The 25,445-nt window shown below is 40.1% G+C and overlaps 2 protein-coding genes across 3 annotated transcripts in view; both read left to right on the forward strand.

The window, feature by feature from the left end:
• LOC135711060 (serine-rich adhesin for platelets) overlaps positions 1-25,445 on the forward strand; it is a 76,968-nt gene that overhangs the window by 47,688 nt on the left and 3,835 nt on the right. For both annotated transcript variants that reach the window (XM_065233804.1, XM_065233805.1), the window contains exons 3-6: positions 6,573-8,036; positions 17,624-18,285; positions 18,560-20,617; positions 23,833-25,372. In XM_065233804.1, the coding sequence (XP_065089876.1) occupies positions 6,734-8,036; positions 17,624-18,285; positions 18,560-20,617; positions 23,833-25,372 (5,563 nt within the window). In that variant the 5' untranslated portion in view covers positions 6,573-6,733. The remainder of the gene's footprint in view (positions 1-6,572; positions 8,037-17,623; positions 18,286-18,559; positions 20,618-23,832; positions 25,373-25,445) is intronic.
• LOC135711071 (UPF0547 protein C16orf87 homolog) overlaps positions 1-25,445 on the forward strand; it is a 145,690-nt gene that overhangs the window by 9,132 nt on the left and 111,113 nt on the right. The window lies entirely within an intron of this gene.

A 25,445-nucleotide genomic window follows, 5' to 3' on the forward strand; every position in this document is an offset into this window, starting at 1 on the left:
AGTTCTGTGAGTGCTTATAAAGCTTCAGAAAAATTGTGGAAACTTCAAGGCTATTTAACTAATTTCAGTAAATTGTGGTTTATATAAAACGGAGAAATTCAGGGCAGTCTAGAGAACTAAGGAAATTTAGAAATCTTTTGGGCAGTTTTAATAACATCAGGAAATTCTGAATTATTGTGGATAATTGAAGGGCAGTTCCATAACTTCAGAAATGTTTTGTGAACTTCAGTGAAAATCATAGAACGATATTAATTATTTCGTTTTGATTCCAAGAAAATTGTGGGAGCTTAGCAACGGCAACTTGCAATATTTGTAAAATTATAGCTAAGCCATTTATAAACAAATTTTAAATCTATTGAGACCATTTCAAACTACATACTTTAAAGATTTAAATAAACTGCTGAGCAATGATTTTTCAAACATTGCCAATTTGACGTTACACATTTTACCGGAGGCATCGTGTTCCGAAGTGTTAAAGAAGTTCCAGGATCTTCCATGAATATTAGCAAAATGCAGGAGCATTTCCCTTAGCTCAGTCGGTAGCTATAAAGCAAGACCATACCATGGAGGAGGCTGCCACACAATTTTACTAATGCAAAAAGTAATACAGGCCTCGAAAGCTCTCAATTAATAACTGTGGAAGTGCACCTAAAACACTAAGTTTGAGAGCACACAATAAGCTAATATGCGATAAGCCAGTAGTGCTCAGGCCCATTTTTTCAATAGCTATATCTTTGTTCGATGGTCATATTTTAAGTTGAATTTTGTGTATTTCCCAAACATTCGTACTGCAAACAGAAATTCAAGCTGAAGTTGTTGCATCATACATATCCAAGCACCACTATAAGCAATAAGCTTGAAATGCGATGAAGAAGAACAAAAAGAAGGAGCATTTCAAAAACGTTTAGTAAGCTCCAAAAATAGAGGGAGTTTAAGTTCCATTAGTTTCTGAAAATTTGCGGGAAATTTTAAGAAGATCCCAGATTTTCAGAGAAAACCAGAGATGTTAAGGAAATTATTGACTTCTTCACATAAGTTCAGAAGTTCACGCAAGCTAAACATTTTTAGGATAGTTTAATGTAATTCAGGGCAGTACAACAAGCTTAATGAAAACTGCATAAACTTTAGAGAAGTTTCGACTACTTCAGGAAAAAACAGAGAACCTCAGAGTAGTCCCGTAAACATAAGCACAAATTTCATCAATATTAAAGAAGTTTCGAGAATTTGAACGAATTGTTCAAACTTTAGATAAGATCCATGATCGTTAGGAAAGTTTAGGAAACTTTAAAGTGTTGATGTGAAGTATTGTTAGCATCTTATCGAACTATGAAAGAATTTCAAGGCAGTTTCATTAGTTTTAGAAAATATTTTTTGGAACTTTCAAGTGGCAATAGTCTGTTACATATTCAACGGAAATTTTTCATGAAAATTCACTTGGAGTTTTCCTCTCCCAAAACTCTTATGGAATTATTCTAGAAGTTTATTTCCTTTAATTATCTAAAAAATATCACCAGAATATACTTAGAATACTTCTCGCAATTCCATTGAAATATTCCTCAAAATTTCTTTGGAACTATCCTCCGAATTCAAAGTTCTTTGAGGTTTCCTCGGAATTTCCTTGAAATTCTCATCAGAAAAAAAAAACCATTTGGAAACATTTGGAAAGATTATCAGAATGTTCATTGAATTAATTTTAGATTTTCTTTTGAATATCACTCATTCCCTTAAAATTCTTCTCACATTGAAAGTCTCCTGAGCATTAACTTGTATTTCTCCTTATAAATTCCTTAGATAGCGACGCCGGTGGTGTAGTGGTAAGCTTGATTACCTCTCATCTCAGCAGGCCTAGATTCAATCCCAGTCGGCGCCACCGGGATGTTCTGAAGCATACATCTCTGATCACGCCTTCCTTCGGAAGGGAAGTAAAGCCGTTGGTCCCCGGTTCATGAGTTGATGGGTCGATAGCTAGGGTCCAGGTGTGGAAGCTGCCTCCCTGGCGTGGGTAGCATTGTTGCTTTTTCCTGTTAATTTGTTTGGCAAACTCTCCTGGAATTCCTTTCAAGATCTCCTGGAGTTATTATCAGATTTATATTATATCCTCCTATTAGCATCCCCTCACTCCTTAAGTATTCCCCAAAAACGTCTAAGTTCTTATGCTCCTGATTCGTTTTCTGCCGCAAACTCCTCAGAAATTCCTAAGAGTTTTAATTAAAATTGATTTTGAGTTCAATTCAGAGTTTTCTTGGAATTCTACTCAAAACTATGTCAGGCATCGCATGAAATCTAAAATTTCTCCGAACTACCTTGAATGAAAGCAGATTGCAGTTGATGTTTTGCTCGAAGTTTTTTTTTCAGTAGGGTAAAGCACTACTTCGTCGTAATCGCCCATTTCCGTTCTATCGATCAGAAAAGATCAATAATATCAATGATTTCACCATGCACAAAGCAATAATAGGTTTGTTCCGATGCGTTAGTTCATTAGCTACAACGTAAACCCTGTTAGAGCGCATTGTATGAATATTTACGCTCATTGTTCTCAAAACAAAAGAAGCGCTCCTAGCTCCTCTTTTTCTACGTTTACCCGTAGGACGAAGGAAATCTAATGGCGTTTCAATGCGTTAGGACGGAATTGAAACTCGTAGAACGAATTTAGAATCAAGAAGCAGTATTAGATTTTAAACAATATCTCAACAATGTGTGACTCTTTATCAAATCCAACGGTACGTATGGAAAGGTGAATAAATTTAGAAATGATCTTTGACAAAAATACTCCATTTTTCGTTCAAATTCGTTCAGAAAAGAGAGGTAAAGCGCGGGTTGTGCTTAGTAGGACGGAAATTAGATCAAAAACCCTATCCCTCTTGGAATTCTGTCCTTAGAAATTATAATAAAATTCGTGTGCCAACAGTTTGGGAACCAAAAAAAAATTGTTCTGAAAAAATGATCATGATTATCCACCCTAATATATAGCAAAACAATATAGTGGTTTTCAGCATTTCTCAAAAATTAATAGTTTTGTCCCTTTTTTTCATTAGGGTGACCATTTCCATGTTAAGATGGTCAAAAAAATTGTTTTTTAATGACTTCATAACTTGGGCCAAAGATCAAAATATCAATAGTAGTTAAAAATACTTTTTAGCAAAAATGTTATGTTTAAAAATTTTGGGATATTGTATTGAAAAACATTGATTGGATGAAATATGTTTTTTTATATTTTTCCTTGAAAATTGAGGCTTTTTTACACAGCATATCAAAAAATCAGCGCTGTGTTTTTTTTTTTTCGATTTTGAGTTTTTTTAAGTTTCAAGTTTTGGGTTTCCGCTCAATACTCCTATGCGACTAGACTACCATGCGTCTTCATTGATTTATAGCGTCTGTAACATGGTCACGACGTCTAATATCATTATATATTTTCCTACATGGTATTTTTAATTACGTTTCATTTAATATTTTGATCTGTTTTTTTATGGGTGCTATTTGACAGTAATCTGAAATTTCTACAACACGTAGCAGCAACGACCAGCAAGGCGTACGTAGTGCTTGGATTCATCAAGCGAAACCCGCAACAGTTCGAATACATTTTCTGCTTTAAGACTCTCTGGAACGTAGCATTCTTGAATATGGTGTGCTGGTGTGGGCGCCATATTACGCCATTCAGATTAACCGCATCAAGCGTATTCAACGAAACTATCTTCGATTTGCGCTTCGCTTGCTTCTGTGGAATGATCCTGTCCTACTTTCACACTACGAGCATCGCTGTGCATTGATACATCTGCCGACCTTGGTTAATGGAGGATCCTGTTGCAGCGGCTTTTCATATTTGACATCCTTCAACGTTCCAGCCAGAACAACTCGACATGCTGATTTTCTCCGCCTTCGTGTGCACCGCACTCTCTTTGAACAGAACAAGTCGTTTGATCTTTGTTGTCGTCGTTTTAATGAAGTGTTTGTCAATTTTGATTTCAATATTATCAAGACTGTTTAAAATTAGCATAATTTAACAGTATTATCTGTCTGTACGATATAATTCGAAGACAAGTAAATAAATAAATAAATAAATAAAAAGTGCTTTGGAACGAAATCATAGACCTCCAGGACTAGTTTCAAGAATTTACTACTTACACGGTTGTTCCGGATCTTTTAAAGATCACTCAATAATTGATTCAGAATTCAATGGACATTTTTATTATTTTGGCAACCTTTGTTTTTGTTTACACCTCGGATGACTTCACCTGGGTTGTGAAAGTTTCCTCTAGTTTCGATAACAATACTTCCCACGCAACAGAGTCAGTTCGCTACTATTCTCCATAGGTAGACGGTTTGACAGGTCGATAGGTAGATTTTGATTTCAGTCTGCGCAACTCTTCTATTATAAACTCTGCAGCGGATGATATTACGAGCTGTAATATCGTTGCTACGATTACACCAAACTGTGGTGGGTTTGAGTTTCAAGATTTTTGTTTTACATCTGAACGCGACCCGAAACTTCCATCACTGCTGGCACCAGTAACTTCGTGTTTGGCATGGGTGAAGAGTAAAGAGAGATAGCAAACTCAGTGGGGTCCCGTAACCTCACTTTTTTTACCTGTGCATCAACTTTCAAAACCAGATTTAATGTCATATTCATACACGAATCGGTTTAAAAATACGCTTAATCTTCTAGTTTACTCACACTAAGATTATTTTACTGAAATCTGTGAAATTTTACCGAAATCTCATCAGCTGAAAGTTCGGTTAACAGTTCGGTGATTTTTCACAGATATTCGTTGAGAAATTACAGGACAGCTGTGAAAAATCACCGAACTGTTTACCGAACGTTCAGCTGTTGAGATTTTGGTAAAATTTCATGGATTTCGGTAAAATAAACTTAGTGTGCTCGATATCTATCCATTGCAAGCAATATTTTGATAATTGTTTATGTTTTGAGAGTTGCTGCATAGGTAGATTAAGTTTAAGAAAACGCCACTGAGCAAACTATTCTATCTCTTTCCAAAAAATGATGTGCAACGCAATCAATTTTGCGTCGCGGCAACTATCAGCTGCTATTTCACATGTGATGAGTAGTTTCTCACAGGGCCAGGGGTGGGATGTGTTGTCAAATCCGCCTACTGAACATCCATCAATGAGATGTAAATATGTAACGCTCAGTGAATTTGTCATCTCTTTCGTTCTCCCGCCGTTTAACCGGTTGAAGGAGTGTGACGTCAAACTCCGTCATCCATTCAATCAGCGGGAGAACAAAAGAGACGACAAGTTTACTGAGCCCCTCACCTCATTGATTTTCCATATGTGCATTTGGTTCCAAACATCAACAAACCATCGTTGCTTAATGGCTTTGTTGTCGTTTGGAACCAGTTTTGCGAGGTTGGCGACAATTGTTCGTATTTGACAGTCATCTTCCCCCCAGGTTTCGCAGAGCTTGTAAAATCTATATCAAGCATGATATTGTGATAACTATTGAGTACATAGGGGAATTTACGTATTCTCGTCAATCCAAGCAACGTCCGCACTTTTATCAGCATTTTCTCAGCGTCACGCACACATATGTTTGTTTGTTTACATTTATCTGCTGCTTACTTCTCTATCCATTCCGATCGACAGAATTGTTCAAAACTGTTTGAAAGCATTTTTACAACGGTCCAAACTACTCACGTGAGTGTGACTATTGTCGGCAACCTTTCCATTCGAACTGCGTGTTAACCATCTGTTCTATTAGCGGCGCCAGTGGTAAGTGATTGCCTCTCACTCCAGCAGGCCTGGGTTCAATCCCATATATATCTGTGACCACGCCTTCCTTCGGAAGGCAAGTAAAGCCGTTGGTCCCCGGTTCATGAGTTGATTGCTCGATAGGTAGGGTCCAGGTGTGGGAGCTGCCTCCCTGGCGTCGGTAGCATTGGTGCTCAGCACGGAAAACAAATCGAAGAAAAAAAACATCTGTTCTATTATCGGCAACTCGAAATCAGTCGCATTTTGTAGTGCGTGTATTTCATTTAAAGACAAATTTGATATAACAGATGCTGAAAGACTAAGGAATCGTTTGAATACATTCAGTAAGGTGTTTTGATAAGAATATACAGTGACATTAACGTATGGTTGTCGAAAACAGTCAATGGGTGCCGAAGCCGACATTTACCCTATGTATTTAATTTGAAGAACTTACTTTTTTGTTTTTTTTTTTTCTAAACTAGCTATTTTTCCATGAGCAACTAGAAACTTTCTAGAAGCAGAACATCCCTTCATATTCAACCTCAAAATTTTCGTGGTGTTCTTAGATATTTGAATAACAGTTTTGAATATTAATAACCGGCAATTGTTTTAGCTTTAAGAGAAAATCGGGAAAAGTCGGGAATTCCAAATAGAAAATTGAGGGGAAAACCTGAAACCTATTTACATAATTGATGCTTGTCAACCGAATTACAATATTGACCATCTCGAATATATTTGTCATCATAATCTGTAAAAAATCCTAGATATACATATACATAGCATATAGCAACATCGCCAATAATAATAGTCGCACATATGATTGACTCTTTTATTTTTTATCTATTTCTGGTTTCTATATTTAACAGGCAAAACACAGACCGAAACGTAAACACAGCGAGAGGACGTACCAAACGTGCACTAGCTTCAAAGGCAGCCATCGACCGTCGTCGGCAGACGGCAAAGTGAATGAACAAAACGAGAGTGAAAAGTTGAGATAGGCCCAGAATACACAAGGCACAGGCAAAAAATGAGCATTGATCCAACCAACGTAGCTCAAACAACAGCCTCTACAGTAGCAACAACAACAACAACAACAGCAGCAGCAGCATCATCTTTGTCATCGCTCGGTGCGGAAGAGGAGGAAGAATCGACACTGGTTGAAGTTTCACCTTCTTCATCATCATCACCAACGACGGTATCGTCGCTGTCGGCATCGTCCCGAACCAGTACTGGCACTGGTGACGATGGGTCCGAATCACATCCGGAAGAGGTGGCAAACATCGCTGCGAACGAAAAATCAACGACGACAACGATGACGATCACGAGTGAAGATGCAGCTGCATCTGCAGATTCATCAGAAGCCAGTACGGTGGCGTTAGTCGAGGATCTGACTCCTGAGCAGATCCATCGTCAGCAACAGCAGCAGCAGCCGACCTTAGCACCGGTGGCAGCGCAGGTTGCAACTGACTTACCAATAGAACATCAGCCACGGAATACTCTTCCGATCCAGTCCTCGTCCTCACTGTCGACTCCGTCCTCATCCGAAGATTACGATGAATCTGTAACCACTAGCAGCACCGAAGGCGCCTTGAACGTTTCCAGTAGCAATAATCAACTAAACAACAATAACAACAGTACAGCAATAGGCAGCAGTGATCAGCAGGCGACGGCAAAGAAGTTGAGTTCGATTGAAAGTGCCCTTCCACCATTAGCGGCTTCGACAGCCACATTGGTCACTAGTACCCCTGAACGTACCCCCAGTTGTAAAGCGGAAGAAGAAGAGCAGAGGCAAGCACCGATAGAGATAGTACAAATCTTTCCTTCCACTGCAACAACGTTATCCTCTTCGATAACGTCCTCTTCATCATCGTCCTCTCCTTCGTCGGGCTCTTCTTCATCATCGGGTACATCATCGGCGTCCTCAACCTCATCGTCACCTTCCGTTTCTCCGCTGGCAGTGGACCAACAGCAACCCGCAACAGCAGCAGCAACAGTAAGTACATCGCCGCCACAAGTTCGGGCGGAAGCGCCGCCACTCAAAATGGATGATTCTGCTATTTGTGATGCGGAAATAGGTGATTTGATAAACGTGGTCACATTATCTGACCAGCAGGTGCCTCAGAAGCAACGTCAGCTGCAGGATGTCGATGCCGCCAAGCATACACTCATGTATCACAATCGAACTTCGTCGTCGTCGCCACAACTGCAGAGCAGCTTGAAAAAGTACAAAATGGGCGAACGGAGCAGCGGAATCCGACGGCGAGTTTCGTTTCCGAAAGATGCGCAGCTCATCACCGGCTATCTGGAGCCGATTGATCCGTGGGCGTGTGGTATGTATAGGCACCGTTTATTCATTGCTTTTTTTTTATCTAAATGATACTATTCAATCGTCTAGACTCTAGAGCAGGCCTGCCAAAACTTTCTAAATTTGATTTTTAAATGGCTGTATCTTTGATCGATTAACATGTTTCAAGATGCATTGAAGTTTATTTCCCATTCATTCTGGGCTAAAATTCATAATGATGAATAAAATTGGGCTAGAATGATATCCTTGCAGAGATTCAGAGTCAATGTCCGGTCCGCGGGCCGCACGTTGGACAGCGCTGCTCTGGAGTAGTGGTGCTCATGCCCATTTTTCCAAAAGCTCTATCTTTGTTCGATAGTCATTTTTTAAATTGAATTTAGCGTATTTCCTAATCATTTGGGCCATATATTCGTATTGCAAACACAAATTCAAGCTGAGGTTGTTGCATTACAGAGAATCAAGCATCACTGCTCTAGAGGTTCATAGCGCAGTTTATTAAAACCATCTCATTCGATAATGCATGAGATCTTCAGTAGTTTAATTCGATCTTCTGCACGGAGAGATCAACTCAAAATTGAATAGGATTTCGCTCAAAATCGTTAGTGGGTAAAATTTTCTTCGATTTTCCTCAAAAATCTGCTCCAATATGAGGAAAATTTTACTCAATCTACTCAAAGACTGAACAAAACTTTACTAGTACATAACCCCACTTTTTACGTTTTTGAGATAAATTGGACACAATTTTGAGTTGATCTCACCGGCCGTGTGTACTGAATTGTGATTGTGGTAAAATTAATCGCAGATCGATTGTTCAAGAGATTGGCATCGCTGCTGTTGAAGTTTTTTTTTTAAATATTATTTTACAAATACTTAAAAAAAAGTGAATTAGCATGTAAAAGATTATTTGAAAATTTTATTGTTTTAGTCTTGCTGTCGAAAAATTGTTATTGTTATATGTAATTTATAATATTTGCATCATTTTTCAATGTATTGTACAATGTACAAATCAATCAGATTCTACTTTAAAACACAATTTAAATGGTATAACAAGTTTCCAACCAAGGCTTTACGTCCCTTCCGAAGGGAAGGCGTGATCAGAGATTTTATGCCTCTGAAAATCCCGGCGACGCCGACTGGGATTGAATCCAGGCTTGGAGTGAGAGGCAATCACGCTTACCACTACACCACAGGCACCGCTTTGATGTTTTCTTCTACTTTTTCGTATTTATTGAGTAGTTTGTGAACTATTCTCCCTATATGTGGCAAAATATGGTTTGTTTACATTTTGGCTCTGTCACCCCTTTCAAATGTTAGTCTAGAACAACTGTGGCACTTTAAAGTTCGACAAAATTTTGCTAGTGCAAATTTTTTGCCTAATCCCTGTAGACACATTTGACTATGCAGTATTATGCTTTATTGAAAGATAATAATTCTAAAAATCACGAACATCCAGGGCCTAGGGGAAACCAAGTCCTTCAATAATTTCATTTATATTTGGCAAAATTTGACATTAAATTTCATATGTAAGCGCCGATTGAAACAATCTTTTCGACGTCACTACAAGGGTGATTGATTAAACGAAAGAAACGAATCGTGCGGAATGAAAGCCGAGGAAAAACTAATTGCACCAATATATTCAGGCCTCCAATTCCACACCTTCTATAGACAGGTTGAGCCTTGATAGTTAGCTGCTTGCGGGAAATTGATGACCTTGACCAATTTCCAAATAATACTCTTAAACAAATTTTTGGTGGCCCTGAAAAAAACCGTTTTGTAGTGATGGTTGAGTAATTCTGAGCTGGGTATTCAACACGGATGAGGCTGTCGAGCTGTATGTCGTTTGGAGCGAGGGTGACACGCATGGCATAGATGACCGACCCGCAGCGACTCACGAAGAGCTACTGATTCCGATCCATAGCATAGCGGTGCAGCTTCTTCCTCCTTTGATGGTTGCTTAGGTGGGCTCTGCAGCTCGCTGCTTGCAGGAAGCCTTTCGTTGTTACTGGAGAACAATTTTCAACGCCACACGCCGAAAGCACTGCTACTGCTGCTGCTACTAATTTCGACGACCGAACACCACCACACAGTGGTGTGGTCGTTGGGAGCGTGTGGTTCTGAGTATGGCGATGAGTGGGCAAAATATTACGCAATTCCATCCTCCCTATTCGCACGCGCCCGAGGATCGGAGGCGAATGCCACTTCGACTTGTTTCGTCTACTTACTACTTTTTGATGACTGTGCTGGGGAAGCAGCATATGCATGTAGGTAATTGGTGGATTTGTTAGATAATTCGACGCTTTTGGACAATGCTGGACATTTACCAGTTTTTCAATAGTTTCTAGTTGAAAATCAACATTCGGAAGCATTGTTATCGATGCGTAGTCATATTTCTGATCGATTGGTGATAAAATTATTGAAATTGGACCAGGGGCAGCTGAGTTATTAACGTGTAAAATCTTTCTTAATTTGTTACATGTTCCATTTTTGGTTTTCACAAATTCACGTCAAAAAAAATCAGAGCTCTATTGAAGTTCCGGATATTTCAGAGGACCGTTCAATGGCCTATAAGCAAAGATAGAGTACCGCACTAAGCACAGACGAGTAAATACATAAGGGACTGTGCATATACAATGCTGTTCGATATATGTAATAGCAGCACATTTCGATTTCATACTAAATTGACAACTTTGACTTTGACAGCACGGAAAACAAGCTCGACGGAAAACAAAATTGAGAAGAAAACATCATAATATAATATAAATTTATTACATGTTGTTACCCCCGGATTTTCCACCCTTTGAACTGCCAACACTAGTGATACGCCGTGGAAATACACCCTCGGGATTTTTTGTTTGTGTTCCTCCTTGGTTCTTTGTTCGCAAACAGTGTTGGGAAAATATCAAAAAATCAAATCTCACCAACGCCCAAGATCACGCTTGATTTTCGTAGACAAAAATCAACAAGCAAACAACTGCGGTTGATTTTGCAAGCTGTGATATCGCAGTTCGGAGTATCAAGCTAACAAAACTCACCAACTGCAAATCTCACCAAACTGTGGTGAGATTGAGTTTAATGATTTTTGCTTTACACCCCAATGCAACCGAAACTTCCATAACGGCTTGCAGCAGTCCCTTCGCGTCTGCCATCGGTGAAGATTAAAAAGAGATAGCGAACTATGCTTTCTTTTTCTAAGAAAAACCGATGTGCAATGGAATCATTTTTGTGTCGAGTCAACTCTCAGCTTGATTTTTGCACGTTGTGAATAGTCTCGCAATATCAAAGGAGCTTGTAAAATCAATATCAAGCATGATATTTTGTTCCAATATCACGCGTGATATTGCGAGCGCATGAGAGCGGAAAAATATCAATTGATTTCTGATTTTGCCAACACTGTTCGCAAATTTTGTGAAAGTGGAATTACACCCGGAGACATTTTGGTCTTCTTTTTGTTCGTTGTTTACACATAAAATATCAATCGGATGCATTTCAAATGAATTGGGCGTGACTAGATCAATGCGCAAAACAGTCAGGTTCATTGAGTCATTTTGATATGAATATGAACTGCCATCTGCCTCATCATTCACTGCCTCGTGAGAGTCTGAATGATTGAGAGGTAAACGAGTCACTGACAGCCGAGCACTCAGTCAGTAGCTCAGTCAACACGTTTATTCTGCCGTGATGGTACCCAATTCTTGTTTTGAATGACTGAGCGTACATTTTCTATGTAAAAATGACTCAATTACATGCTCTGTGAGCGAAGGCAAGCGGTGTGCGTCGCCTGCTCGTGAGTGACTGAATGTTTTTGTTGGCTCTTTCATTACCTCGTCCTTTACCGTTTGGTACAAACGGTCTGCACAGAGCAATGGATTGAATAGTGCAGTGCTTTCACACTCAGCCTAGGCAGTCAATAATTTTACGCTCTAGTCTAGTCACTAGATACTACAGAATTAGTACGTTTGGCATATTATAACAATATAATTCGGCATAGCAACCAGATGCATCATAGAGATATGTTCAATTTTACGATTACAAAATACCAAATTATTGGAAGCATCTGCCGGAAAGTATGATACTAGGTAAAATGGTTTCCTGGTTGTCGTGTGTTGCCCAGGAGGCCGCTCCCAGGAGGAGGCCTTTTTAAAAAGACGTTCCGCATTGCCCACGGTGACAAGAGCAGAAATTGTCTGAAGTCAAACATTTCAAAGGGGTTGCATTAGCAATCTGTCAATTCAGGCGGTGATCGTGGATTATACTTTTTTTTTTGCCTTTTAAAATTAAAAAAAAACCTGTCTTTAATCGGCTCTAAAAAATCGAATTTTAATAATATGTGAAATCCGATTAATCCGAACGATCAAGGCATTACATAAAGAGTTCTAAACAATATTCGAAAACAATTAAAGAATTCGGATGTATTTAATTTGCGTTATCACGGACACCGACTTTGAAAATAAATTTTCGAGATAATTGCGTTCCGTAATGTTTTAAGTTATATTCCCGGAATCATAGATATGGTACTCTTCAAGTCGCATAATTTTGTCAATTTTTATCGGATCACTTTGACATTTTGAAAAAATAATCTTAACACTAGAGTGGGTCATCGTTATATGGAAAAACGCAAACTTTACCTCACCAATCGAGAACAACCCTTTTTTGGTTCCATTTGGAGTCCCAAACAACTGTGCAAAATTTGGGGACGATTGGTTGTAACTCGGCTGTCCGCATTACGTTTTAAATTTGTATGGAAATTAGTATGGGAAAACCAACTTTTTTGCATTTTTATCCCTAGAGACCACAATTTTGCATGAACCATGCAACTAAGTATGTACAAATATATTCCAGGAAGTGCCTAACAACTTTTCCAAAGGAAGTACAAAGCTATAATGTATCTAAAAAAAGTTATAACTATTCAAATATTTATGGTTTGAAGTAAACACCCAGAATCCCTGTTTCTACCAACACTGCTGGTGTACTAATGGGAGTCAAATTCCAAACTGAAATATTTTCGGAGTTTCTTATCTTGTCTATTTGGTATGTTGAGATGAATTATTCACTCATATCAATTGAAGTAAAGTCTCAAACTGAAAAAACTTGGGAGTTTCTTATCTTATCGATGGCTCAAAAATTGGAACACAACAGGTGCAGGAATCTTTGGCCCTGGGACTAATATTTCAGTAGCGATGGGACATTGTCCAACAGTGTTTCAACCGGAAATCGTGGCCATACTTAAATGTGTAAGTGTTTGCTTAAGGAGAAAATATAGATGTGCAAATATCTGTATTTTTCTGACAGTCAAGCAGCACTAAAAGCGCTTCGTGCTTACAAATGAACATCAAAGATTGTCTAGGAATGAATTCTCTTGTTGCGACAGCTGTGCAAACAGAACTCAGTAAACTTATATTGGGTTCCTGGACACTGTGGCATTGAAGGGAATGAAAGGGCAGACGATCTCGCAAAATTAGGTTCCAATTCACCGTTTATTGGCCCAGAACCATACTGTGGAATATCAAACTGTACGGTAAAAATGGAACTCAAACGCTGGGAAGAACAAAGGGTGATGGCCAACTGGATTGCCGTCACGAAGTGTAACCAGTCGAAAAGATTTATAACTCCAAATGTAACACATACCAAAAAGCTCTTGGGGGCACTGTTCGAGTAGATATCATTTGAAGAACATTGGTCGGGTTCAGAGCGATATCTGCCGTTTCTGTAGCATAGAACGTGAAACCTCGGAACATCTGCTTTGCAGTTGCGGTGCATTACACAGGCGTAGATCTAAATTTCTTCGTAGTGTTATCTTACAACCTAGTGGAATTTGGTCTGCTAATCCTGGAAAGGTAGTTGGTTCCATAAACCATATCATACCTGACTGGGAAAGGACGTGTCCAGGCAATTAGCTGTCCACTCATTAAATGGTGGTCAGCTTGCAAGATACGAACAGTAAACAGGGTACCACAAAAGTTCAAATAATGGACGCAGTGGTTCAACTCCCCTAAAAAAAAAAATCTTATAGATTTGGCATGTTTAGGATGAATTCTTCAAAAACATTTGCTCAATCTCATAAGCGTCGTAAGAGAGCGAGGGGGGGGGGGAGGTGGGTTATATAAGTAGTTTCAAAACGAAATTTTTTGTAGTGTAAATATTTAATATCCACTTGTCCGTTCATTTGTTTGTGAGGAGATGTTGTTTGAATTATTGGTCCAACTGCTATATTATTTCTATATAAAGCTTTTATTTGAAATATTAAACTGCCATTCGGGCCACCCGCATATATAAGACACAGAAGTAGTCGTACGTCAAAAACCAAAAGTAGGAGAAAACGGAAACTATCTTCACCAGTTTCGTCTCAGACACAGGTACAGTTGGATTTCGCATGTTGGGATAACTTTAAGTGGGCTACGTTTCAGTTGGGCTCCCAAGTCAAACGTCATTTCTAACAGTGCTGATTCCTTTTCGAAATTTCGAGGCTTCATGCAAAAACCGGCAAACGAGTGGAGTAATGATACAGATTATTTCAATGCGATACAACGAGTTGCTTCCTAGATGATTTACATGGAAATGGCTGAATGAGGTGTGAAACTAATTTCTGACTTATCAAGAAATTCACCCGAGACCTAGTTCAACCGCAATATTTGCTTCAGCGGATAGAACAGCAACGAAAAGAGTACCTTGAGAAATCGTGGAATATATTAAAATGAAATATAATCATAACAATCCAATGACATTTGTGTGAATATATCTTGTATATTGCACCAAAAGAGTAAGGAAGGGAATGGGGGTACTCGCTTTCAAACTGCTCTTATGAGATTGAGCTAATGTTTTTGAATAACCCACTTCCTGGGCTATACTTTAACGTATTTAGATGCGTGGTTTGTGCAAAATTGTGGTCCCTAGTAATAAAGATGCAAAAAAGTAGGTTTTCCCATACTAATTTCCATACAAATTTCAAACACCATGTGGAAAGCCGGGTTACAACCAATCGTCCCCAAATTTTGCATAGTTGTTTGGGACCCCAAATGGAACCAAAAAAACATTGTTCTGAAAAAATGATCATGATGGCCCATCCTAATATACACTAACATGATTTTTTTTTAACTTTACAGGCAGGCTAAGGGGTCATGCCTGCCTGTAAAGTTAAAAAAAATCATGTTAGTGTATATTAGGATGAGCCATCATGATCATTTTTTCAGAACAATGTTCAAAGTTCTAAAATTTTCTTGAAGACGACTTTCACGAAAAATTTGAAATTATAGATTTCATGCCACAAAACTAAAGTTTCTTCTACCCCGCTGTTGGGTTGCGTAGCTAAAAAAGGAGTGTAAATTTCCGTTACTATGATGCACATAAATGGACCGTCATATATCATACAAGTTTAGATTATAGATCGTGTAAATTTATGAGACATGTAATGCAATATTTTATATATTGTATGCAACAGTCCACTTTTGTTTGCAACATTTCTTGCAAGCTGCTAGTTTACGTGAAAAGGAAGTTTACATGTTTGAATGTTGCATGCATGGATGTTTACATCGCTAGTAAAATTCAGAATTTTTTGGTGTGTGGGCAGCATATGATTTGCGGGGAAAGGGCTTACAAAGTTTTGTGTACAAAAGCTGATAGGCCCTTTTCAATTAGAAAAAATATCCATATTGTAGGGTATTTCACAGTATTATCCAGTTTCTGTCCAACCGGATGTCGCCATCTTGGAATTCATTATTTCGCCTTCATTTAATAATATATGATTAAGCACAGCATTTGATTTTTTAGTAGGAATGTTGGATTTAGTCACAGTAGGAAACATCTGTTTTTTTTTAAATCAATCCTTTATTGAATTTGATTTATTTCTATGGGTATGCACGTTTGGAAAGTATCGTCTTAAAGATTTTGCACTCGGTCTAGAGTTTTTGGGTGGCGTTGTTTTTTTTTAAATATATTTATAGAGTCAATTCGTAGAAATACAAAGCGAAAGATGAATCAAGCAATTACCTTCAAGAAAACTAACATCTCGAAGTCTGGAAATGGAAATGTGTTATTCAAAACGTCAAGTATTTCAAGAATATCGGGTGAGACCAATCTATTTTTTTTTAATCTTAGTTTTGTGGAGTACGATATTCAATTCCTCCGGGCTCCGGATTGATATATAATCCTTTAAGATTTTTTCCTAAATTTTGAGATACAAGGGTTTATATATTATGGATGTTCAGTAGTTCAAATTTGATTCAAAGCAGAGCAGAACTCTCAGTAATGAATTCTAAATAACTCATTCATATTTCAAATTATTTACGCAAATCATGGCTTCACCATATCATTTTGTAGCATTATGGAGAACTCAATCCAAAAATCATCCAACCACCTACCTCAATCTAATCAATATGCCTTCCCATGGTGATCATGTAGCCTGCATATGGCGGGTCTGCCATTACTTCCTTTACTATCGGCCTTGGATTGACTTGCGCTCCTACTGCCCCACCTTTGCAGCGAAATGAAAATGAAATTAAGAGTGTATTTAAAGTAATGAATGTAGTAATGGCAAGATTTTAAATATTTGGTCTGCAGGCTGTGAAATATTGAAATACTAGTGCGCGCCCCTCGAAAATTATCGTTCTACATGAGGTATTACGAGTGGTTCTTATACGCCTTTACCCTGTTCGATTTTCCAAGCGTAGATAGAAATTAGAACAAATCAAGACTAACATTTAAAAAGGGTGGAATTTCAAAATAACCATATCGAGAAAATAGCTTCCGAATTTTGATGACCTAAAAATTAATCCTATTTCACGACTTTCCATTTTATGGATAATTTGATTAGCTTAGTATATAGTTAATATTGGAATCTATAATCGTCGATCACTAAAAACTATAGTATATTGAGTCGAGTATTAGTACAAGACACTGAAGAGAAGTCTGCACATTGTAGACGAAATACGCGTATCTGTCAAGGATAAGCAAATAAGGTAGTGGAATTAAATGGAAAATAACTAATCCTTCTCTCTCTCTCATTATATATCGGATGCATTTCGAAAGAATCGGGCGTGACTAGATAATACTGAATCAGTACGTTTGGCATATTAAAATAATATAATTCGTAGTTCTGGTGCAAGGCGTAACAACCAGATGCATCAAAGAGTGGAAAATTGGAAATACGCCATGTAAAAGGAAACGTTTTTGATGATTTGAAATTATATTTTCTTCTACTTTTTCGTGTTTATCGAGTAATTTGTGAACTGTTCTCTCTATATGTGGCAATATATGGTTTGTTTACATTTTGGCTCTTCCGCCCCTTTCAAATGTTAGTCTAGAAATCATGGAATTAATAATCCGAACGCTAAGGGTTCGATTCCGGTCTACTACATTTTATGTTGCAATTTTTTAAAAGTTTCATAAGCTAACTTATAATTTCTGTTTCTAATCTTGAATAAATTCTGCGTCTTAAGAAATCCTTTTGTCGAAAATTGGTTCTTTTGAAATTTTTACGTTCCTTTGCCTGAGTGTTCTGACAGAACTGCATATCGACACGATGAACTGACTTACAATTTCTACAGCTAACTCTATAACAAATCTTTCATAACTTGCATCAATATTACAATGTAAATCTTTTTCCTTTATTTTTAACAGTAACCATTATAAGTGTGCCGGAACTTAACGAATTATACCAGAAATCTTGCGCGAAACACTCTACTGAACCACTACCCATGATCACGGAGCACCTCAATAAGCTGGACCTTGCCGTGAACCAGCGAGTACCGTTGCTTTCGCTGAAGGATCAGAATCTCAGCCATGGCTCGTGCGAAGCGCTGGAGGAAATCTTCAAACGTGTTCAGTACCGCAGTATTAATCTCTCCAACGCCGGACTGGACGACACCAGTGCCAGTGTGCTGTTCGATATGATCGAATACTACGAAGCCGCTAACGAGCTGGACATCTCCGATAATCTAGCCATGTCGAACAAGAGTTGGCTTGCCTGCATCAACATGGTAAAAAAGAGCCAAGCGTTGAATGTGCTGATCACCCGCGGACCAGCAATATCCGAACATCATGCTATGAATCTGGCGAAGGCGCTGAACACGTCCAAGGTCCACACGCTCAAACTAGAACACTGTGAACTGAGCCAGCGGCCGCTGGCAACGTTGTGCAATCTACTGAAGAGAAACACGATACTTAGGGAGCTGTCGCTGGCGCACAATCAGCTGACCTGTGATGATGCTAAGAATGTGGCCAATCTGCTGCGGTCCAACTATCACATCCAACTGTTGGATATCTCGAACAATAGCATCGGGGTGAGTATTGTTTTAGGTGGCCCCCAAGTTGAACTAGAAGCCAAAGACTGATGAAATCTATTAAATTTAACAATTTGAAAGTCATATTTCTTGCAAAGCTTTTAATAACCGTCATTTTGTCAAATATCCAACATCTTAAATTCACCTTATTGGGATATATCGTCCACCTTGGATACTAGTTCGAAATACCTGCTTAAATGCACCTACCTACATAGAACGACAGTGAATCTGGTGCCCATAATAATAATGCTCTTTTTCTTGTGTTTGTTTCCAGGATAAGGGCGTAGAATACATCGTGAACGCACTGATAGATCAATCGATTTACTTCAAAACGATGCAGGAAACGAAGCGAAAGAGCGAGTTCAGCTTTGCCGATCTTTCCAGTAGCCTCAGCAACATCAACAGTAACAAACACTACTTCCCCAAATCGTACGGTAAACCATCACAAATGCGTCAGTCAAAGGTCCACCAGCAGCAGCAGCATCTGCAACCGAAACTTTCTGAAAGTTCGATCGCTGGCGCCATGTCGCCGACGCCACTTTCAATGCTGTTGAACGAAACTCCAAAAACGCCACCGCCAACGCCGGCCTTACCTGTACGCACACCATCGGGAGAAGCACTTCTCATGTCAACCAGTTTGTCACCACCAGTTGAATCCCAGGAAGAGGAACCACCACCCCTACTTCTTCCGACTGCACCTGCAGAAGCCACAACCGCGTTAGATGAATCTTCAGATTTGCAAGAGAAAAGTACAAATAATGATAGTGGTATTAATAGTAGTGTTTCTAGCGAAGCGGAACAAACGATTAGCGATAGTAGCGGGAATATTGTGGTGAGCACCGAAGTACAGCAACAGAAAGCGCAACCTGGCAGTGAGGAAGAGGAGCACTTGGCGGGTGTGGTATCTTTAGAACATGATACAAGAGTAGATGGGATGTTGGATAGTGAAATGACCAGTGACATTAGTGGTGATAATTTAGTTGATTCGGGGCTAGTGGTTTGTGACTCACAGGACAACAATAGGACTGATAGTGCTAGTGACGTTGAAGGTAGTGGAGAAGAGGGCAATGCTACCGAAAGGGACAGAGGAGAGATACAGACTTTAGAGCTCACGTTCGATCTGGGTGATGAAGTGGAGGTTAAGGGACCTAAGAAAGCAAGGCTCGCTAAACAGGACAGTGTACTGAGTGAATTTGAATCAAGCATGCCTGAGCTTAAACTGAAAACGGATATTCCAAAGAAGAAAACAACCCCGAGCAAAGCGGAGGAACCCATGGATGAGGATACACCGGAAATTTGCGCGGACTACGACGATCCAAATCTCAAAATAGTGGAAGAGAATCTTCTTGTAGATAGGAGTATCAATGCAAATAGCAGTGAATCAAATGACACCAAAGAAGAAGAAGATAACAATACAACCGATAACGACGACAGTGCACCTGTCACTCCGTTGACCACTCACAAAAAAGACGAACTGCAATTACTATTGGAAAAAGCCAAGCAACAGGAAGAACAGGATGAAGAGACTATTCATCATCCTTCAATGTTGAAGGCTACACTACAGCGTACCGAAATCGTGGGAGCAAAAAACACAATAGAGGACATAACGTCTACAATTGCTCCTCAAAGCCTGGGAACAATTCATCTTAAGATAGTTGAAGGGCAACTTAAAGACAAACCTCTGTCGCGATCGCTGGATAGCACTGGATCATCGGAATTCGAAAGCCCATTCTTAGGAGGCAGTCAACCGCCAGCGTTCCCTAATGAACGATCGTTTAGTTCGGAAAGCTTGAATAGCGAAACCTCTGTTGATTCGAACGACTCCAAGAGTAGTTTGAAGATAATTGAATCGAAATTTGCTGCTCGTAACGGAACACTCGAACGACAGCAGTCAAATGCAAGCAGAGAAACGCCACTAACAGATCAATCGCAGAATACGCCTTGTGGTTTGCAGGTGTTGGTTTTGTGGAATAATGAAATCACCCGGAATTCTGCTCAAACCTTTTCCGATTTGATCGAAAACACCTCCACGCTGGAGATACTGAACGCGGGTTGCAATTTACTGTGCAATGACTTTGTTGGCAGCATCAAGAGTAGCCTGAAGTCTAACAGTAGCCTGACTAGTTTGGGGCTGCAGGGAGCACATCTGTCCGATAATGGTGCTAAAGTAATGGCGGAAGTGATTGAGTTTGGCGGCAATGCCACGCTACAGAGGATCGATCTGCGAAACAATAACATATTGGCAACGGGGCTGGACTATCTGAACGAAGCGATGAAGTCCAACAAGTCCGTCACGAGGATCGATCTGGACGACGTACCGCGGCGAGTAGTGGTGAGTATTTTTTTCTTGATCTTTCGATATGTTTACTCGTCTTACAAAGAACCCTGTGGGGAAGTGTCTAGTTTCTGACTTGGATCAAAACCCTCATGCAACACCTCTAATCACATAAGAATTCAAAAACAAGAGCCCAGGATCATACTAGACACATCCGGGCACGTTCCGGGTACACCTTCGGTAGTTTCCGGTTCCTTTCAAGGGTCAAAACTGCTCATACGATACATGAAGTCAATACACTTAATTTTGTTCTAACGCGATTTTTTTTTCGCCTCTAATTTTGATCGTGTGATCTCAAATAGCCAAAATCGAAAAAAAATGCAAAGCGCGTAAAAATAGAATTGAGTTTATGTAAAAAGGGTCAGATCTCACAATAGGTGGATAAATTCTGGTTTTTGACGTAGGACTACCGTAACGTAGCGTCTTTGTGTAATATTATACTGGGCGATAATTATAAAAAAGTAACGAAATAGTGTAAGTGTTTAAAAGCATGGCCATTTATGGATGGATTTTCATTGTTAATTTAGCACAATTAGCACAATAGGCTGATTTTTATACAAACTAGCCAACTTAGGCATATTGCAACTATGTTTTGTTATGATCAATTGAGCTGACATGTTTGGACGGGTGGATTCTTCTACTAAGAAAAAACGTATTTAACACAGCATCGAAGATTTGGTCAACGAGACATAGACGTTCTTGGTAGGATCAAGTGGGGGAAATTTGGCAGCTAATATGAAGATCAAGCGATGCGACATTGTTGATGGAATTCAAATGACCAGTCGTTGTGAACTGACCGTGGCATGAAGACGTCGAAAGCTGTTCGGAAGTTCCAACGGAGATGAGTTTGATGACTATATATTGAAGCTAGGCGATAATTGCAGCGATTTCTGGAACTGTTGGTCAGCACGATGACGATGAGCTGTTTCGGGAGGAGGTAGATCGTCTGGTAAATTCTATTCCACTGGAAGTACAACTAAAAGAGACGGATAAGCGTTCTCGGAAGGGGATCAGTATCAAGGTCGCGTTATAATTTTGTTGTACATCATTGAAGCTGTACTGGGTTAAAACAATATTGCGGCCGTTACGAGATTCTTCGGAAATTAAAAACAGTTGATGTTGAGGAGGAGTGTTGGAGGAAGCACTTCCATGAGTGCAACATCAACGGTTGCTAGGGACAACTTTCATGACAACGGGTTTGTTTATTGTACATAAACAGTTACAGAGCGTAACATTATTTACTGCTTAGGCCGACAACATAGTAGAAGCGTAGAAGCATAGATTTTGTAAAAAAAAACTTTGTAAAACCCTTTGCAAGCGAACCGAAGTACGCCCCGCAAACCATCAACATCATCGGGTAGGGGCAACTCTCACTTTTCCGAAAGTGGTATTGGTTAGCGTGGGCGTACTTTGGTTCGCGTGTAAAGGGCCTTAGAAAGTTTGTTTACAAAAGCTTTTGTGCCGTTATCAAATGTTACGCCTGAGATAATATAATGGTATGTTGTACTTGTAAGTAACAAAAAGAGGTAAGGTAAGAAGGTGTAAAGTATCTGTTTGACTCATAAAACCGGTCAATTTTGGTTTCAGAGCATCACAATCAATGATCTTATGATTCGTGAGCATTCACTCAGAGTTAGCGCTCACGAATCGTAAAATCGCTGATTGTGACGCACTGAAAGCAATATTGACAGATTTTATGTGTCAAACACATACTTCACGACCTGTTCTTGTAACTTACAAAGTAAGAAATATCATTATAACAGTTAATGATTTCATAATTCTGAAAAACAATTGTTTATAGCAAGTGAGTGGAAGTAACCCTGCACTCCACTATTCAATCCATAGACTTGTGCACGGGTGAACTTTAGTTCATCTACTGAATTTTTTTTAAAACAGCGGGGCCTTGTTTACTAAAAATGAACACATGAATAATGCTCGCATAACATTTGAAAAGGGCCTATCAACTTTTGTAAATAATTTGCTAAGTCCTTTTCACGAGAACCGAAGTACGCCCACGCAAACCAAGAGCACTATCAGGAAGGGGAGAATTTTCTCTGCCCGATGGTGTTGTTAGTTTACGTGAGGGTATTCGGTTCGCGCGAAAAAGGCTTAACAAGTTTTGCGTACATAAGTTGATAGACCCGTTTCAAATGTTACGTGAGTATTATTCATGTGTTCATTTTTAGTAAACAGGGCCCCGCTGTTGTGTCACTTTTTGTCAAATGAGTAAACTCAAATCCATCCGTGCACTCGTCTATTGCTCTGTGCAGACCGTTTGTTTTAAACGGTAAAGAACGACGCAAAGAAAGAGCCAACAAAAACATTCAGTCACTCACGAACAGGCGACTCACACCCAAGACGGGTTTATGACAGGTGGGCAGGAACTCACGGTCTCCCAGTGTTGGTGAGTTCTTTGCCGTTAATGTTCACAAAAAGTTCACTATTTTGCTATACAAAACAAAAATTTTTATCTGCGGATTTGAACAGTTTTTGACCTGTTTCATACTACCGGAAGGTGTATGCTGGTCACAAATGCCGTGCCAAACTGATTTCCTACTCAATTAATCAATCTTTGATGTGAAATTCGCTAATAAACACGAGGCGCATTTCTTATAGCAAACATGCCATAACAAAATGGGCATGGTTCATTTTAGTAAACAAACTAACACTTCTTCCGACTGTTGCACCTATGTATTAGGCGCCGAGACTCACACCGCTTGCCTTCGCTCACACAGCATGTAATTGAGGCATTTTTACATAGAAAATGTACGCTCAGTCATTCAAAACAAGAATTGGGTACCTATAGGGGCTGTTCATTAACTACGTAGACCGTTTTTTGACACCCCCTCCCCCCGCATAAAAAATTGTCCATACAAAAAATTTGAAAAAAACTTGTAGGGGCCGTGGACAATAATCAATCCCCCCCCCCCTAAACTGTCTACGTAGTTTATGAACAGCCCCTCACGGAAGAATAAATTTGCTGACTGAGCTAATGACTGAGTACTCGGCTGTCAGTGACTCGTTTACCTCTCAATCATTCAGACTCTCACGAGGCAGTGAATGATGAGGAAGATGGCAGTTCATATTCATAGGGGCTGTTCATTAGCTACGTAGACATTTTTTGGGATTCTTGACCCCCCCCTCCATGCGTAGACCATTTTTTTTTTTTAATTTGTATGGGCCGTGAATAATTGTATGTCATCTTTTCGCAGGAAAACGCCTTGGAAATTGGCCCGGAGTATGTCCGGCTATTGAACAACATTCGTGCCCAGTGCGAACGTAACAAACACCCGCAGGAACCGTCGGAACCGATCAGCACATCCATCAAGCGATTGCGAAGTTCGCATCTCAGCTCGCGGAAAATCTCGCTCACCTGCACACCATCGATCCGTGCCAAGCCGAGTACGGCAACCGCCGGCGAGAAGCACCATCACCATCTGCTGGATCCGAGCAAGAAAACTGGTGGGCGATTACGTTCTCCATTGCCAAGTCCGATTCCATCACCCATCGCATCACCGGTGCCGAGTCCCTCGCGGAATCGATTCCAGGTGACACGTGTCGGCGAGTCTACCGGCAGTACCAGTAGTCTCACCAGTATCAACAACACGAGCAATACATCTACCTCACCGTCGCCTTCATCGACGGGAAGCTCGCCGACACTGTTTTTCGCGGCAAATTCTCGCTTTCGTGTTGTAACCGTTGAGGAACCGGCATCGTCGTCGTCTGTGCCTAACTACCCGCTAGGGAAAATGTCATCTTCGTCCATTTCGCCATCACCGCTCGTTACGGGTGGTATCAGTCGGATGCCACCAACCAGTAGCAGTTCAGCGCCTGCATTGTCCTCATTCGTCAGTTCACCGAAACTAACACCGTCGCCAATACAACAACAGTCAGTTGCTACCAATACACCTTTGCCACCGGTGCTAGGACAACATCAGCTACCAGTACCCTCACCACCACCACCACCACAACAGCACCACCCGCAGACACAATTCCCACCGCCCCTACCAGCTGCAATACCTTCAGTCCCACCGACGACACCAAAGCCCAAGCATGCAAGATTACCTTCCACTAGCAGTACGCTGAACGATTCGGTCATTTCATCCACGTCGATCGAGAGTCCGGATCTCGAAGTGAAACGGTTTATGAGCGGAGCCGTAGGATTATACCCTAGCACTGGACAAACTCGAACGCACTCTTCCACCATGGACGATAGCTGCTGTTCCTCCATTAGCAGTAGCATTGATTCGATTGACAATGTGCACTTCAACAACACCTCCATCAGTTCGACGGATGAAAGCTTCGATTTGATCGTTAGTTCACCTTCATCTTCATCGATATCGATCGGATCGGTTAGCACGGCTCCGTTGGTAAAATCCACATCCAGTCAACAGGGAGACTGTACTACACTTATCCCTCAGAAACAACAACAACAACAGCAACACCAACAAAAGCAACAACAACCACCACAATTGCTAACTCCAACGATCAAAGAACCCTCTAGCTTAGTAGTCAATGCTAATCTGTTAAAAGTGAAGAACAATAGCTTGTCCAGTTTGGAGATGAGCACCAGTTCGCAAGAATCCTTGTACGATGTGCAGGACTTGTCGTCGGTGTCGGTATCGTCGTCGGGTGGATCGTCTTCGCTGGTCGGAGGCGTTGCTGCCCGATTGACTTTACCGGCCAGTAGCGGTAATTCCAATGAAAATACCCTGACGTCGATTCAGAGTTTGGACAAGGATCATAAACCAGGTAAGAGGAAGGCAAGTTGTAGGATTAGTTTTGGAATGAATATTAGAATAATTGTTTTTCCAAAATCACCCAA

This window comes from Ochlerotatus camptorhynchus, unplaced genomic scaffold, assembly GCF_037179485.1.
Source record: "Ochlerotatus camptorhynchus isolate MF236.1 unplaced genomic scaffold, CSIRO-AGI_Acam_v1.1 ptg000417l, whole genome shotgun sequence".
NCBI classification, from domain to species: Eukaryota; Metazoa; Arthropoda; class Insecta; order Diptera; family Culicidae; genus Ochlerotatus; species Ochlerotatus camptorhynchus.